The sequence below is a fragment of the Tyto alba genome, unplaced genomic scaffold, assembly GCF_018691265.1.
Source record: "Tyto alba isolate M040663 unplaced genomic scaffold, T.alba_DEE_v4.0 Super-Scaffold_6, whole genome shotgun sequence".
Classification (NCBI taxonomy): Eukaryota; Metazoa; Chordata; class Aves; order Strigiformes; family Tytonidae; genus Tyto; species Tyto alba.
This window is the reverse complement of record NW_024881327.1, coordinates 42,704,526-42,720,580: the sequence shown is the minus strand read 5'-3', so window position 1 is coordinate 42,720,580 and position 16,055 is coordinate 42,704,526. Positions and strand designations below refer to the sequence as shown.

Sequence of the window (16,055 nt, the reverse complement as noted above, 5' to 3'; positions counted from 1 at the left end):
GCTCTTTTTTTTGCTTGCAGTGTATCATGTATGCCAGCTTCTCAATGCACCTCTGAATCGCTGCTACTATCAGCCCTTGGTGTGACAACACTGGAAAAATAAGAATCCCATTTTTTACCCTTAATACTACTTCTAAAGATTAGGTCTTTAATGAAGTTACAAAAAAATAGGGTTAAGTAACAAGCTCTGTGCTGCCATGGTTGGTCTGTTAGCAGCAACCAGGCCTACTAAGGTTTTCAGCTAATTTAAACCTAGCTAGGCCTGCATGTACCCTGTATAATCTTCCCAAATTTATTTCTTCTGTCACTGTTTCTAGCTGAGGGGAATTTAATCATACCAATGTTTTTGGAAAGTCTCAGTTTATCATCATTAGGTACTCATGTCTGTATCGTATATTTACCACAATAGACATGATATAAGACATGAGCCGTAGTTTTTCTGTGTTTAGTATGTTTTAACTCACAGATAGCTGGTGTTTTCTGGAATCTCAATCTCAGATCCAGTAATGTACCACACTTGAGATATAAGAACTGATCAGCATATCCTTCTAGTTCAGAATTTGGACTGAATCTAAAATACATCTCTTCTTCTAGACGTCTGACGTGGTCAAGACTGGAAATTACACAAGAAAGTATGGATGTTTGGGGACTAAATATTTCACAAGAATAATTTACATTTTCCCTTTGTTTACACAGCCTTCTACCCAGGCAACAGATACTTTCTTCAACCTAATGGTCTGCCGTGAAGTCCCCTTTCATGTGCTTCTGGTATGTGCCTTCATGCTGCTAAAGTTCCTTTGATCTCCTTTTGGCCACTTTCCAGACCATCTTTTAATTCCTTTTGTGAAATTTCCATACCAACTTTAATTCCTGCCAGAAGGCAACTGTTCCATCTCTGTTCAAGCAGGGCCCCAAAGCTTTAAATTCTCAGCATGTCTCTCTCTGGAAGTAATAGTCCCTGCTCAGACTTTAGAGAAGTCAGGTGTATGTAGATCCAAGCAGTGCTGGGGAGAGAAATAAGGAGATGGGAATATAGTAATTTCTTCCTTGACTAGAATTGTTTTCTTTCCATTTGCTGCTTGACTTGACTGTAGTAATACTTGGCTTTTATTGACAGTACTTGCCACTCTTCAGGCTCTAGAAATCTTTATTCAAAAAAATGGAAATTTAGCCAAACCTATAACTCATTTGGTACTCTTTGACAAATTCTTTCTGCTCTCTGTACTTAAATCCATTGAAACTTGTGAGTGCAAGACCTGGGATTGCCACTCAGTGCAATTGTTTTACTGACATTATAGGACACAGATGTGACTCAAAATCATCTTGGAGTTGGAGTGAGTGGTTAATCTGTAGGTGATCCTCAGGTGCAAGGGGAGAGTCTGTCTGAAAAGTCAGGAGTTCCTACTTCTACATCATTCTACTGAAAAGGAATTCCTGACTTTGGAAGGAGGCCTGGCAGGCTTCCTGGTAAGATCCTAGTTAAATAGGTTAGTATCAACAGACTTGTCTGAAGAAGGGGGTCAGGATTTTACTATATTATGTTAAGGAAAAAGCTAGTGGTGTTTCCTTTTTTAAGTTTACCACTCTACTATAGAACTGGAAATGACTGGAAATAATGGAAGTTGTATGAAGATTTTTATTTTTGTTTAATTCAGTTTTATTTTTTGTGCTCTGGTAGGTTGAAAAAAATGAAATACACTACTTATTTTTATTAGGACACTTAGATCTGCATTTCTATCAAATTCTGGCAGGTTGTAACAGCCTTTATGCAGTTGTGATTTAGTATCCATTGAAGTTTATTAAGAACCTGCCACTAGCTCCAGTGGGATTGGGTCAGGGTGCATGGCATTGTATAGCTGTACTCTATGTACATATTTTAAGTCCATAAAATATATGGCTGTATATACAAACCACATGTTTTGTTTGTGCTTTAAGAGTCATGATTTTAATCTCTGCAACTATTTTTTCTAATTACTTTGCACAGTAAACTTAGTTACTTTTGTCTTCAGTACTGCATTATGTACTTTGTGGAGATACAGTATATAACTCCTGATACTGTCTCTAAATTGGAGAGACTTGAATTTGATGGATGGACCATTCACTTGATAAGGAATTGGCTGGATGGTCAAACTTGAAGAGTTGCAGTCCACAGCTCAACATCCAAGTGGAGACCAGTCATGAGTGGTCTTCCTCAGGGTCGGTGTTGGGACCAGCACTGTTTAACATCTTTGTTGGTGACATGGACAGCAGGATTGAGTGCAGTCTCAGCAAGTTTGCTGATGACACCAAGTTGTGCAGTGTGGTCAACATGCTGAAGGGAAGGGATGCCATCCAGAGGGACCTTGACAGGCTTGAGAGGTGGGCCTGGGCAAACATCATGAAGTTCAACAAGGCCAAGTGCAAGGTGTTGCACATGTGTCCCAGAAAGCCAACCATATCCTGGGCTGCATCAAAAGAAGTGTGGCCAGCAGGTTGAGAGAAGGGGTTCTCCCCCTCTACTCTGCTCTCATGAGACTCTATCTAGAGTACTATGTCCAGCTCTGGGGCACCCAAAAGAAGAAGGACATGGACCTGTTTGAGCGGGTCCAGAGGAGGGTCATGAAGATCATCAGGGGGATGGAGCACCTCCCTTATGAGGACAGGCTGAGAGTGTTGGGGTTGTTCAGCCTGGAGAAGAGAAGGCTCTGGAGAGACCTTATAGTGGCCTTCCAGTACTGAAAGGGGGCTACAGGAAAGGTGGGAAGACACTCTTTATCAGGGTGTGTAGTAATAGGATGAGGAGTGATGGTATTAAACTGAAAGAGGGTAGATTTAGATTAGATGTAAGGAAGAAATTCTTTCCTGTGAGGGTGGTGAGGCATTGGCACAGGTTGCCCAGAGCAGCTGTGGCTGCCCCCTCCCTGAAAGGGTTCAAGGCCAGGTTGGATGGGGCTGGGAGCAACCTGGTCTAGTGGAAGGTGTGCCTGCCCATGGCAGGGACTTGGAACTAGATGAACTTTTAAGGTCCCTTCCAACCCAAACCATTCTATGATACTGGAAGATGTTTTTTTGAAGAGTTTGTCTGACTCAGTGCAATAACGGACAAAGTAATTGCTTACCAAAAACCTTTCTGGGAATCTTATTGTGCTGAATCTTCAGAGATTCGATACCACTACTGGTTTTATTCTTTAGGACAAAAATAGGTGAACATGGAAATTTGGCCTGACTTTGACGTACTGAGAAATCTTGGATTCTACAAAGCTTGTTTTTTTTTCTACATAGTCAGGAAATGTAAGTGCATTTCATTTCTTCAGTTTCACAAGCAAAATCCTGGGAGCTGAAATTATGTGGATTTGTTAAAGGTGTTAGTTAATTTTCTTAGGGTTGACTACATTCCTGCTCACCAGCAAACCATATGTTTAGCCTATCAAAAATTTATTCTTTAACCGAAAGAACAGATTTTCCATAGTTATTATAACCATTTAGAATTATTATTTTGTTCCTTTACATAATGGGTTAGGATATCTACTTGGAAATTCTCATGAATAATATAATTTGTTAAATTTAGGGTACTATTAAAATTATCCTGTTAAATACTGTGACCTTAATACTGTCTTTGCAAGTTTCCTTAGGAAATGCATTAAAATTTATAATAACCTAGGTACAAACCCATTTATTTTTCTTTAACCTTTTTGCCTACTCCTTCTATATGATTTACTCTTGCCACATATTGTTTTCTTTTAAATACTCTTATGTCTTTCCTTGAAGAAAACCTGCTGTCCAGATTTTCTCTTTGAGGTAATGTAGCTTCAGGCTACTTTTTAATTTTTTGAAATGCAAAGTAGTTCTAGTTCAGATTTTAATTGTATGTCTTTTTCTTCTTTTCAAGAATATATTGCCTGGACACATTATCAGTTTGTTATTTAAAGGGCTGATAAATGTGTCTAAGTTGTATTAATTTATGTTGCAGTAGAATTCAAATTAATGCTAACCAGAAGATCTTTCAATGGATGAGTAGCATGAAAGGTATAATTAAATCTCTCTGAAAAAAATTACAGGATATTTCATGAATGTCAGTAACATAGTTTCAGCCCTTAAATAAATGTCTTTGTTACAGATATTTTTCAGGGTTAACTCTACCAGAACTTTAAAAAATGTACATGTCTTAACAAAACAGTAATTCTTCCCCTTGATCTACATATTCAGGTACTTTGGGGCTTGTTCTTATTTGTTAGGTTCATATTGTCCCCCTAAATAATTTTTTTACAGCTTCCAAGAAGTTCATATTATGGTAGTATTATAATGACACAGTGGTTTTTTGAACTATGTGCAGAATATTTAGGTTAGTACTTAATCTTAAAATGATGAGGAGTCATCCTGTAGTTGGTGATTACTGTTAAGAGCATTCCAGAGTTCTTTGGCTGAGGCATTACCTCAGAGATTAACCCACTATCAAGGAATTAGACTATGGCTGGAGAATTAGCACAGTTGCATTGTTGGGAAGAAAAATTGTGTGCCAAATGCAGAGTTATTCACTTCAATCCATCAGTCTTAAAAATTGTGATTAACTTGATCATAACCTGGGTGAGTCACTTGTGGGAGTGTATCAATCCCTTGTGGTCCAATCCATTAAACTGTAGCAAAGAGATGAGTCGCTTTTTCAAGCTCTGGGTCTCTGAAGCACACTTCTCAGTGCGAATGTTGTGTCTTTGTGCTTTGTTTGAATTGTTAGTGACGAAGAATAGAGCACAGTGATCCAACCTTTTGGAACAGGTATTTGCTTGTTTAACTGTGTTTCTGTAGAATCTCATTTTGCATTGGACACTCAAAACTTGTCAGTTCATCTGTCTGAAAATATCATAGTAGACAAGTGAGCAGCGGAGGCTTAGCAAAGGGATTTTGTTCGACAAAACACCAGAGTGTTTGGTATTTTATAAACTGATATTTTGTAGAAGCAGAGGAGTGGTGTATGTGGGACAGGGCCTCCGCAAGTCTATAGTCCAGTGTTCCACTGGAAGCACCATCTTGCCAAAACTATAGATCAAGTCAGCTGTGTATGTGTATAGCTGAGTCTTGAAAACCCCCAAGGATGGATATGCCACAACCTCTGGATAACCTTCCCAGTTCTGCATTACCCTTTTAGAGAAGAAGCCCAAGTAGCCAGTCTGAACCTCCCAAGCTGTCACTCAGTTGCTTTTGACCTTATAACTTAATGCACTGCTACCAAGAAGTGTTTGGCTCCAGTGTCTGTAATCCTTATCAAGTACTTGTAAACTGCTATTAAATTGTCTTTAGCCTTCTCTTCACCAGCTTAAACAAGCCTGGCTCCCTGCAGTTTCTGCAAGCATTCTAAGCATTTGACCAACTTTGTAGGTGTTTAGGGCTTTGCTGGATTTTGTCCAATTTCTCTACTGCAACTGGGGGGTTTTGAAGCTGGACAGAGTGTTGGAAGTGTAGTCTCATCGGTTATAAGCAGAGAGTGATTTCCCTCTTTATGCTGGCCACATTCTTCCTATTGTTAGCCCAGCATGTAGTTTGCTGATGTGAGCCCACTGTTGGTGGGTTAGCATTCAGGATGACCCCAGGTCCTTCCCAGCCAGGCTGCTAGGTTGTTGCCAGTTGTTTTTCAGCCAGCTGTGTGGAGCTCTTCTGCCCCAAGTACAGAATTTTGCACTTCTCCTCATTGAACCTCCTGAAGTTTCTCAGGGTCCATCTAGGTTCTCACAGAGAGCTTTTTTTTTTTTTTTTTTTTTTTAATGGCTTTACAGCCATTTCTTGTCTTCCCTTAGATTGTAATTGAGAGTTTAAGCACTGAGTTTGTATTGTTAGTTATATCACTATGGAAGTTTTTAGATTGGCAATGTCTTGCCCTCCACAGTGCACAGTGAATATAGGCACTAAGCTTGGATGACACCAAAGTGAATTTTCTGTATGTTTTTTCATGAATCAGCATAAGTTTTTGCTTACCTCCAGCTGACAAGACTGTTTGAAACACACCAAAGAGCCTTAGACATTTCTGCTTTATAAATACTCCTTGATTCTTTTCTTAGTGAGAGAAATGGCATTTTTATCTAATACTTCAAATAGCAACACTGGGAATTGCATTTAGTGTGCAATGGACTTGAAAGAAATCAATATTCTTTTTAGCTTGTATTAAAAAATCATAGGTTCTTAGTAAAGCCATAGCATACAGTATATTGAAACTGTCATTATTCCTTTTTCTGTGGAGACTATCCCTTAAAGTTCAGGTACTAGCAACATTGTTTCTGGATGATGGAAAGTAAGTATGGGCTCCCTATCAGTGATTACTAACATGATTCAGTTGTAGGTACAAATTGTCAGGCTCATTTTTCTTCACCAGTTATATGTTGGTTGGAGAGACCCAGGTGGGACTGCAGTCCACAGTGGTACTGTCCTCTCACGTGTAGGGAACGGGAAAGGTTATGTTCAAGCAGCACCTGAATGTTGTCACTGAGTGAAGAATGGTGATGAGGAATCCACTGCTGCAGCCATTGGACTGATCTCTGGAACATGTATTTTTCTCCTGTGGCAAATTGTTTTCTTTTTTTATTCCATGAACTACTTTCCCAGAGTTCTCTCACAGTGAAAGTGATAATTTTAGAAATAGCCCGTATGTTTAAAGTGCCTCTTGAAGTACTTGGGATACATGGGTCAACATAGACTGTAGGGGAGGTTTAAGAACAATAATTAACTTGGGGAGAGAAAATCAGGAGTAAGTAAGCAAAGGAAGGGCTCTTTGAAGTATTTAATGTGTAAGGTGCTTGGTTTTGAATTCTTAAGTCTTATTTTTGAAACAAATGTAGGTTACCCTCAAAGTGTGAAATGCCCGACATTTGATGTTTTTGTAGATTACTAAAGCAAACAAACAAAAATCTACACTGTGACTGTTTTAGTTCTTGCCTTCAGTTATGGCTTTTTTTTTTTTTTTATCAGTTTGTGTTTGAGGGAGTGTATACACATTAACAGTTGTGTTGTTGTGTTTCTAGGTGAAACCTGTTTCCACTAATGCCAGTCTTTCCAAGGATTATTAGAAACTATCCCCAAACATTTCAAAGTGTTTGAGTTCTTTTCTCTGTCTGGAGAGAAAAGTATCAGTGATATCTGTGCATGGTTAATGTAATATCTAGATTATCTGTGTATCATGGGTTCTTTGGGGCAGCTTTTTGGTGACTCCGAGAGGGGTTTAGGCAGTATGTAAAACCTAAGGTCATCAGGATTTCACTGATGATTTTGGTTCCTTCTGGTACTCCTAGCATTTGTCACATAAAGAAAAGGAACAGACTTGCTAAAATTCCTGTTAGTGCTTAGAATAATCACTGTCTTAGAAAGTGAACAGAACATCTATCTGTAAATTAATCAGTGTCCTATTTCTTTGAGCCAACCTGCTATATCTTCTTTATATTTAAATAATAGGTTTATTAAATATGATATGTATATGTGACCAATTGTTATTATTTCTGTTGTAGGAACCTCATCCAAATATCTTGGCCAAAGTCTGTTTATAATCATAGCCCATGGACAGCCATAGTCAGTCTAAGATAGTAGATGTTCAGAGAGACAAGCTGTTTTGTTTCTTTGAAATGTTTAGTATGTTGGAAACTGGAAACTTTGTGAAGAGAAAAGCAGTATATAGTGTCAAATAAAAACATAAAAATTAAGAAAATACCCATGTCTGACATCTTCATTTAGGAAGTGATTTGATACATAAGTCTGTTTTGCCCAAATAAGAAGCGAGCAATTCTATTTACCCCTTCATTTACTCTTTAAAATACATCTAGCTGAAAGACTGAGTTTAAGCAATTGATACCATAAAATTTGGGGTTTGTTTTGGGTTTTTCTCCCCCTAATAGAGTTCCTCTGCCATATTTTTATAATCTTCATTTTCTTGTCTTGCTTTCCATGCTTTTCGGAAGTTCTGAATTATATATAAACCTCACATGTATAGGTTTTGTCTTGTCTCTTAATTAACTTGCAAGATTAACATTGCTATTGACCAACATTAAGCAAATGCAATGAAGGCTGATATATTTCCAGTTAATTATTGGAAATTGTCCTTGCCTGTGAACATCAGTATTCAGTGTGCACTCCTATCAGAATAAGATGATTTGCCATTAGCTTCTGATCCTCTAGGTCTAAACTTGACGTTTCCTCCAACAGAAACCATCATGGTACTCCTGAAAGTTAGAGAGATCACTTCTGGAAGCAAACACACTTGCTTTAATAAGGCTTTATAGAATTATTTTTGAAATTATAAAACATTGCATTCATCACCACACTCAAAAGAATGAGTTATTCACATATTTCAGATAGAGGGGGTTTTGTCTCTTCCTCTCTCTAGTCGACTGTGCTTTGGTAGACACAAATCATTTGTATGTGCCACACTAAAAACTGATGGCTGAAAACAGTCATCCTAGCTAGAAACTAAGAGGATAGTGGAGAGTTTCCTTTTTCCCTTTAAAAGTTGACTTTGTTAGAGTTGATTCTTGTGGTAACCCTGTTTAGATTAATGTGGAAATAAAATAAAATGCCTCTATGGAATGGATGAGATAGGAGAGGCAAAAGAACTGCTTGTCTGTTAGGTATTTAATATGGTAATGGTTTCTGTAAAGGAAATATTTAAAGACCAGACTAAGAAACATGCCATTTTGAATGGGAGAGAGCTACCCAGTGGAAGTACTTTTTCATGTCAGAGTTGAGAGATTAATTTAGACATAATTTTCTTATTTTATTTAGATTATCTAGTTAAGTTGATTCTTAGTGGCCATATCCCAGCTTGCTACATAGGTAACTGGCAAGAGTATCAACAACGCATGAAGCAAAAATCCAGCTTGCTGGCTGGGCAGACTAATGGAGCTCCATAGAAGGTGTGAAAGTAACCCACATACTTCAGTAGAAAATGGGGGTTCTTCACCACACCCCAAAATGTACTTGCTCAAAGCAGGCATTGTCAAATTAATTTCTTTTTCCTTCACTTGTAATGTGGAAGGTGCTGACTGACAGCCCTGGAAATTAAGTCCTCTATTTCTCCACAGGACAGGTATAGCAAGGGCGGCAGCAATGCAAGCTTCCCCACCTTGTCCTGCCAATGTTCCTCAACCCAGTTCTGAAGAGGTCACTTCTGGAGGTGAGTGGGTGGAAGAGTTTCTGTCCATGCGGTTCTCGCTGCCAGGCAGTGGTTCTTGCAGGACAGGCTGTTGAATGGAGATTGACCCCTTGTCTTGAATGAACCACCGGTGTTTAACAGAAAATCACTTTATGTATTGTAAAGCAGCGTGGGCTGGATTCGTTGAGGTTGCATTATTCTGCTTGACTGTTGTCACATTTTGATATTTCTTTGTGGTTGGGTGGAACCTTTGCATTTTGTTCTTTTTGCACTGTTTTTTTTGTGTTTTTTTTTTTTTTTTTTTTTTTTTTTTTTTTTTTCCCAGAGACTTTGTCAATGCTTTATGTACACGTCTACAAAGTAGCATGTGAATAACTGAATGCAGCCTGGTTGTAAATGTGGTACAGAAAAGTGGTTACTGGTGGCAGCCATGTGTGCAAGAGGCGTATTAGAACACTAGACCAGAAGGCATGCTTTGAAATGCACCAAAAATTGATAAGAAAGTGAATGTTGGTTTCCAGTGTCTAAGTGAACTACTAGGTTTCTGTTGTAAAGCCATATCTTAACATTTTCTCTTCTCGTAATTGCTATGTAATTTAGATATTAACATCAATTAAGCTGTTAAACTAATGTTCTTTTTTAGATTACTTCACAATTAATGAAATCTGCCTGTCTAAAGTTAGACATGCAACATTCTACATTATATGAAAGTAATGGGTATGTATTGCGGTTACAATAGATAGTTGTCTTCTAAACCAGAAGATATGTGATAAGTTATATGACAGGAATTAATGTGACTGAAGCGAGTTTTCAGGACAAAAATAATGACTGCTCACAAGTTTGGCAAATGAACTCTTGTATACTTCCCTGGATTTATTTAAGAACTACGTACTTCAAATACAGTGAGGAGTATTCTGTTTTTAGCCAAATTCATATCTCTTAAATATAGAAATAAAATTGAGAAGAAAGCAGCAAAGGCTTAGCAAGGCTATTAGGTCATGATGAATTACTTTTGTAGCTTCAGATGCTGTGTGAAGGATTTGCAAGAACTTAATTGTTATTTCTAGTTGAGGTCCACAAGTCCGTTTACCTCTATGGCTGTTTGTAAACAGGTATGATAACAAGAGAATTAGTACAATTAAATAACTGTCTACGTTTAGTTTTATTCCTGACTGTTTCCACAAGACCTAGAATAAGCAGAGTTAATTTTCCTAACCAAAATAGACTTCCTGAAGGTATTTCTTGCGTTTTTTACTTTAAAGGATATGAATCAGAGTAGTAGTCACTCCATATACAGCTAAAACATTTCCTGACTTCCTTTTTTGTCAGTGTAGCAAGGGATACAGGATTTGGTTCATAATTAAAATGATTGATAGAGTTCTGTTGGGAAATAATTTAGGACTGATCCAGAATTTCATTTTGTGAAGAACAGTTTGAGGATCCTTGTAATGTAAATATATGGCATTAAGTAGTATTTAGGCATATTTGCTAATAAGTCACCTTACTTAATGTTTGTGTGGTGCCAATAAATCACTTGGATTTGATTTTTCAATCTTTTAGATGCAGTGCAGATTGCTAACCTCTTACTGTCATTGACAAAGTCGTAGAGAGGTCCAGAGTTGGCCTCCCACACAGCTGTGCAAACTGACTCCAGAATTTCAGCTCAAACCTACCTCTATGCCATGTAAACCTTTGAAGATAATTATATACCTTATCACAATTAGACCTTTTTTATAATAGGTTTTATTTTAAATTCAAGTACAAAAATACAGTTAAATCCTTGTCAGTACAAACACAAAAGAATAATCAGAGACCATTTTCTTCACACTGTATTTTATTCATACAACATTCATCTTTCTGTCTCTGCATACATTTTCTGTGAATTCTAATTAATACAGAGTCTGATTTTTCTGCATATTTACATCGAATAATGGTGATCTAAAGGAGCATACTTGTAAACCAATGTATTACCCAGAGCATCCCAGAGCAGGATAATCCTCATAACCTTGATCCTGGAGTCCGAACTTGTATAAGTAATTCTGTTGATTTCACTATGACTGGTCACATGAGAAAAGGCTTCAGCATTATGTTCATAGTTATAGATCCCTATCTTAAGGGCTTCAGTTTTATCACTCTTTATCTATCCTGGTGATTGTATAGCCTTGTGGATTGTGTCCAAGGAATGGAAGTAGAGGAAAGTTAAATCAGTCCTCAGAAAGGATATATAACTATCTTTTCTGAATTACAGTGAGTTGGTTTGAGGCTTCAGGTTTAATTCATAAACTTGTTTTTTTTCATCAACCACTAGATAACAACAGCGTTTAAGAGACATATCCAGAATTTTGGGTCAAGTGTCGGAGGCAAGGGCTGCAAACAAGGAATAACTATCTCTTTACGTTCACACTGAATAATGTGTGGACTGTGCATAGTCACAGTTGGGAAACCCTCATGCTAAAATGTTATTTGTTTCTTTTTTGTTTTTTATATCTGTGAGAATAATCTACATCTGCATTTATATGTAGGTGATCCATAAGGGATTTGGCTTATTCCCAGCCTTCTGGAGGTATCTCTTGAAAAGCGTTCGCCTTGTGGTTGGAGCTAGGATGGAATGTGTCAGACTGCATGTGATGATCTGGAATGAACTGTGTAATGTTAGATTGTTCAAAAGGAAGTGTTTATTTGAGGCACTTAAAAATGTTTCATGTGTCAGCACCAGACTTCTAAAAATAAATGACTGAGATGCAGCAGAAAGAAATTCCTTCTAATCAAAACTTTGTCACTGGCATCTGTAAGTAAAAGGGAGACTAAAGTATCAAAGCTATTGGAAATGAAAAGCCATTGCTCAGATATCAGGCTGTGCAACTGATTTCATAGATTTACCATGTAGTTGTCATAAGCTCTGAACATGTTACCACTTAGTAGTATTGTGATTGTAGGAAGGAATTTGTCACCTGTGTCTCCAGGTTTCATGAAGGACTAAGTTTTTACCTCTGTTCATCTCTAGGTTGGCAGTTTTAGCCCAGCCAAATTCATTAGTGAATTCATTAAATATCATTACCAATCAACAGCTATATAACAGTGTATATGTGTCCTGGGTTTCAGTGAGTGGTGGGGTTTTTTGGTAGCAGGGGAGGGGGCTATAGGGGTGGCCTCCTGTGAGAAGCTTCTCGAAGCTCCCCCAGCCCCAAGTCAGCTCCACCTCTGCACCAAAACTGAGCCCATCAGCTGCACCTTTGCAATAACGTATTTAAGAAGAGACGTGGTGAGGAGGAGTCGGACTTGTGCGGAGGAGTTGCGGCAGCTGCCTGAACACCAAGGTCAGTGGAGGAACGGAGGAAGAAAGGAGGGGGAAGGTGTGCTGGAGCAGACACCCCCCTGTATCCTGTGGTGAGATGGCAGGGCGGCCCCGCCCTGCCACCCATGGAGATCTACAGTGGAGCAGACATTGATTTATGGCCTGTGTTCCGTTTTGCCTGGATGATCAAGGTGCTGTGCCCGAAGAAGGCCGGGGACTTGTGGGAAAAGATAGTCCCGCTGTTGTAGTTCAGCTCTGGGAGGATTGCAGCGCACAGGGGTGTCCCACGCTGGAGCAGCTCCGGAAGGGCTGCAGCCGTGGGAGGGAATCCAGTTGGAGAAAGTTGGTGTCCCATGCTGGAGCAGCATAATGAAATGCTGCGGCCCGTGGGAGGGACTCATGTCAGAGAAAGTTTGTGGAGGACTGTCTCCTGTGAGAGGGGGACCATGATGGAGCAGAGGGAACAAGTTCCAGAAGCTCCCCCCACTGAAGACAGAAGAAGCAGCAGCTCTGCACCCCCCATTTCCTGCCCCTGTGCTGCTGAGGGAGGAGGTAGAGATATTGGGAGCAGAGCTGAGCCCGGGAAGAAGGTAGAGGAGGGGGAAGGTGTTCTCAGGTTGTGGTAATGCTTCTCACTGTCCTACTCTGTTATGTGTTGTTAGTGTCTGTAATAAATGTATGGTCTTTTTTTTTTTCTTTCCGTAACAAGTCTGCCTTTTGCTCATGACCATAATGGGTGATTTGCCCCTCCCAGTCCCATCTCAAATCCCAAGCCTGGCTCATCTGTCCCTTCTCATTGCTGGAAAAGAAGGGGGATTGAGTGGCTGTGTGGTGTTTGGCTGCCGACGAGGCTCAAACCATGACAGTATGAAAAATCTCTGTTCATATATTTCTTTAGTTCCTAATAGTCTATGGCATTACTATGGCATCTGTAAAGGTTTGAGTGTTGGCACACATGGAACTCATTGCAGGATCATTGCTGATGCTGTAAACTCTCACAGGGCAGGAAATGCATTTTTGCGTTTGCACACAGAATCCCAACCCTGCTTGAGGCTTTGGATACTCCTGTAATGCAGATAGTAAAGAAATATGTATTTATATCAGTGCCTCTGCAAGGAACATCCAAGAAAATAGTCCACCGAATCCAGCAATAATAATTTCACCCATTGAATTGTTTTCTTTTGAGCACCTAGGAAACTGAGGCTCATTCAAATCGCTTTTGAGAGCATCACCTTAAATTTTGTAGCAGAGTATTTGAACTCAGACATTGAAAACAGTTTAACAGACAAAACACCGAAAACACAGGATGAGATATGCAGAGAAAAATGAAAAAGTGATACAGAATGTAAAACTTCTTGCAGGGGCCTTATGAGAATGCCATGCTTGGCTGTCCAGTTCTGAATGGTTGGGAATAGTTTGAATGTATGTTTGGAAGAAATTGATTCAAGGTCATCTCCTAGCTGGGTGGCTTGTGTTGTCCCTGATGGAGCAAAGGGTACTAGAAGACCTTTGGGGCCTTTATGGGGAGGCTGCTGCTAGATTAATGCCAGTGTTGCTTCACCCCTACACATTTCTTCCTCACCCCCGATGTCCTCTCCACTAAATGTGTGGAAGAAAAAGTGATGTTATGGCCTGTGTGCTTCACCTGTCCTAGTTATACAGTGACTGTGTCAAGCGCACTGTGAACTTACCTCTACCCTTGAACCTCATAGTAAATGTATAGGGATTTCTTGTTTGGAGTAATCTCAGTTGCTGTGAGTGGTACAAATGTGTGTTTTCTTGTAGTTTGCAGAGGACTGACACAAGTTCAGAGCACGTCTCATGCTGTCTTTGAGCTGAACACTTGTAAAGAGCACCAGGTAAAAGAAGCTGGAAGACGTATTGAGTTGTGCCTTGCCTGGAAGTAATAAAATTTTTCGATCCACGGTGCTGCTGGTTTCACACTGACAGAGATCATTATATTCCATTATTTCCCTCATGATGGTATTTTTCTTCCTTAATATTTATATTATTTTGCTTGTGCTAACTGTCAACTTCATTATATAGTGTCTGTCTGCTGAAATTCTGCTTATAAATGAGGCTGTGTTGTAGACTTCGGTTACATACATTGACCCCTGCCATTGACATATTTCCACAGGAACAGGACATGAATGAATGAAATGTTAGTTTTAATATTAGATACAGAAAATCTTCTGGTTACAAGATCAGTTTTGTGGTATCAATGTGCAAAAGAAACAGCTGAACTGCTGTTTCAGGCAGCTATCTGTAGAACTGCATGGAAATGGGAGTGAAGGAGTGATTGGTATCAACAAAAAACAAGCCACTGTAAAACAAAATCAAAACCTCTCCATCCTGGAAAGATTTATAAACTGTCAGTGAACAGATCTAGTTCTCATCTGACAGGCTTACAGTTTATGTTACAATTTTTGTTGTAGAACAGGAGATCTTGTTTTGCATCGTCTACAGAGCATGTGACCAGTTATGCTGTGCTTCAACTGGACAGCCAAGTGTGTCTTTTTTTTCTTTCTTTCCATGAGCCAAGTAAACCTAAAATCTAAACTGAATGTTTGATGATAGGGAAAAAACACTATGTTGCTCACTTTTTTTGCAAGGTCCAGTGCTGTGCTAGAAGGCAGAGAACGCTGTGGTATGAAACCAAGCATTTCACTGAGATTAGTATTACTAATTTCAGCTAAGTGAAGATTTCTGTGGACAGTGTCTAAGACTGTGTATAATCTAAATGTTAGATGTCACTTAAAAATATATGGTGAATAGTGGGATAGAAACAGAGATGAATAGTGAGAAGGGGAATGAAGATGAGATTGTAATAGTAAAACTGTAGGGGGTACTCATTTAAGATCGCTTTACTCCTTGGCCAGTACCATAGAGGCAAAAAATCCGAACGGTGCCAGGAGCGTGCATTAGTCATGCTTTCAGTAGAAATAGCAAAGGAAGAAGGAAAACAAACAAACAAAAAAAAGCCTTATGAGTGTTCTTGAGAAAGCATAATATACAGACAACTCCGGTATGTACTGCATCTGCTCTGACCCAGCACAGAACAGCTGTTGCCCTTCTCTACAAGGTGATGCCTTCAAGGGTGCATTTTACAGAAAACAGAATTGTGAGGGTGGGAATGGGTACACATAGCAGGACAGGCTAAGCCAGTGAAGCTCTAACTTTTCAATATGTATATATATGTAAAAGATATTTATCGATGTATTTGCAATATATGTCTTTTTTTTTTTTTTTTTTTCTTAAATCAGAATAAGGTCTTGCATTTAATTTTAAGTGTTTTCTCTTTGATCTGCCTCTTTCAACATGTTCTGTTATTGAAACATAGGCTGCTCTGCCATGCATCTCCTATTTTGGATGCTTTAGGATTGTTATGGGTTTCTGTAGTAATAAGTTAAATAGACCTGTAGCAGCAGTTTTGAAGATAGGAGCTTAGTGTGTGTCCTTGCCAGAAGAGAAGGGGGAGTGAGTGGCTGTGTGGTGTGTGGCTTCTGGCCAGGCTCTAACCACGACAGTGTGCATACATCTGTATATTTGTGTGTTTATTTGTGTATATTTGACACTTCCCACCCCCCCCCCCCCCCCCACCTTCTCAGTAAGCCTTTTGTAGACATATTGTTTCAGTAGGGTTAACCTGCAGTGCTTG

The 16,055-nt window shown here is 39.2% G+C and overlaps 1 protein-coding gene across 8 annotated transcripts in view; it reads left to right on the top strand.

Moving 5' to 3' along the window:
* PPP2R2C (protein phosphatase 2 regulatory subunit Bgamma) overlaps positions 1 to 16,055 on the top strand; it is a 205,490-nt gene that overhangs the window by 74,404 nt on the left and 115,031 nt on the right. Inside the window, exons 2-3 of one of the 8 annotated variants that reach the window (XM_032984473.2) lie at positions 696 to 767; positions 9,032 to 9,123. The exons of 4 other annotated variants lie outside the window; for them this stretch is intronic. In XM_032984473.2, coding sequence (XP_032840364.1) covers positions 757 to 767; positions 9,032 to 9,123 — 103 coding nt within the window. In that variant the 5' untranslated portion in view covers positions 696 to 756. Of the gene's footprint in view, positions 1 to 695; positions 768 to 9,031; positions 9,124 to 16,055 lie in introns of those variants that run through there. 3 more of the 8 variants (XM_032984472.2, XM_032984476.2, XM_032984481.2) reach the window with 3 other exon arrangements.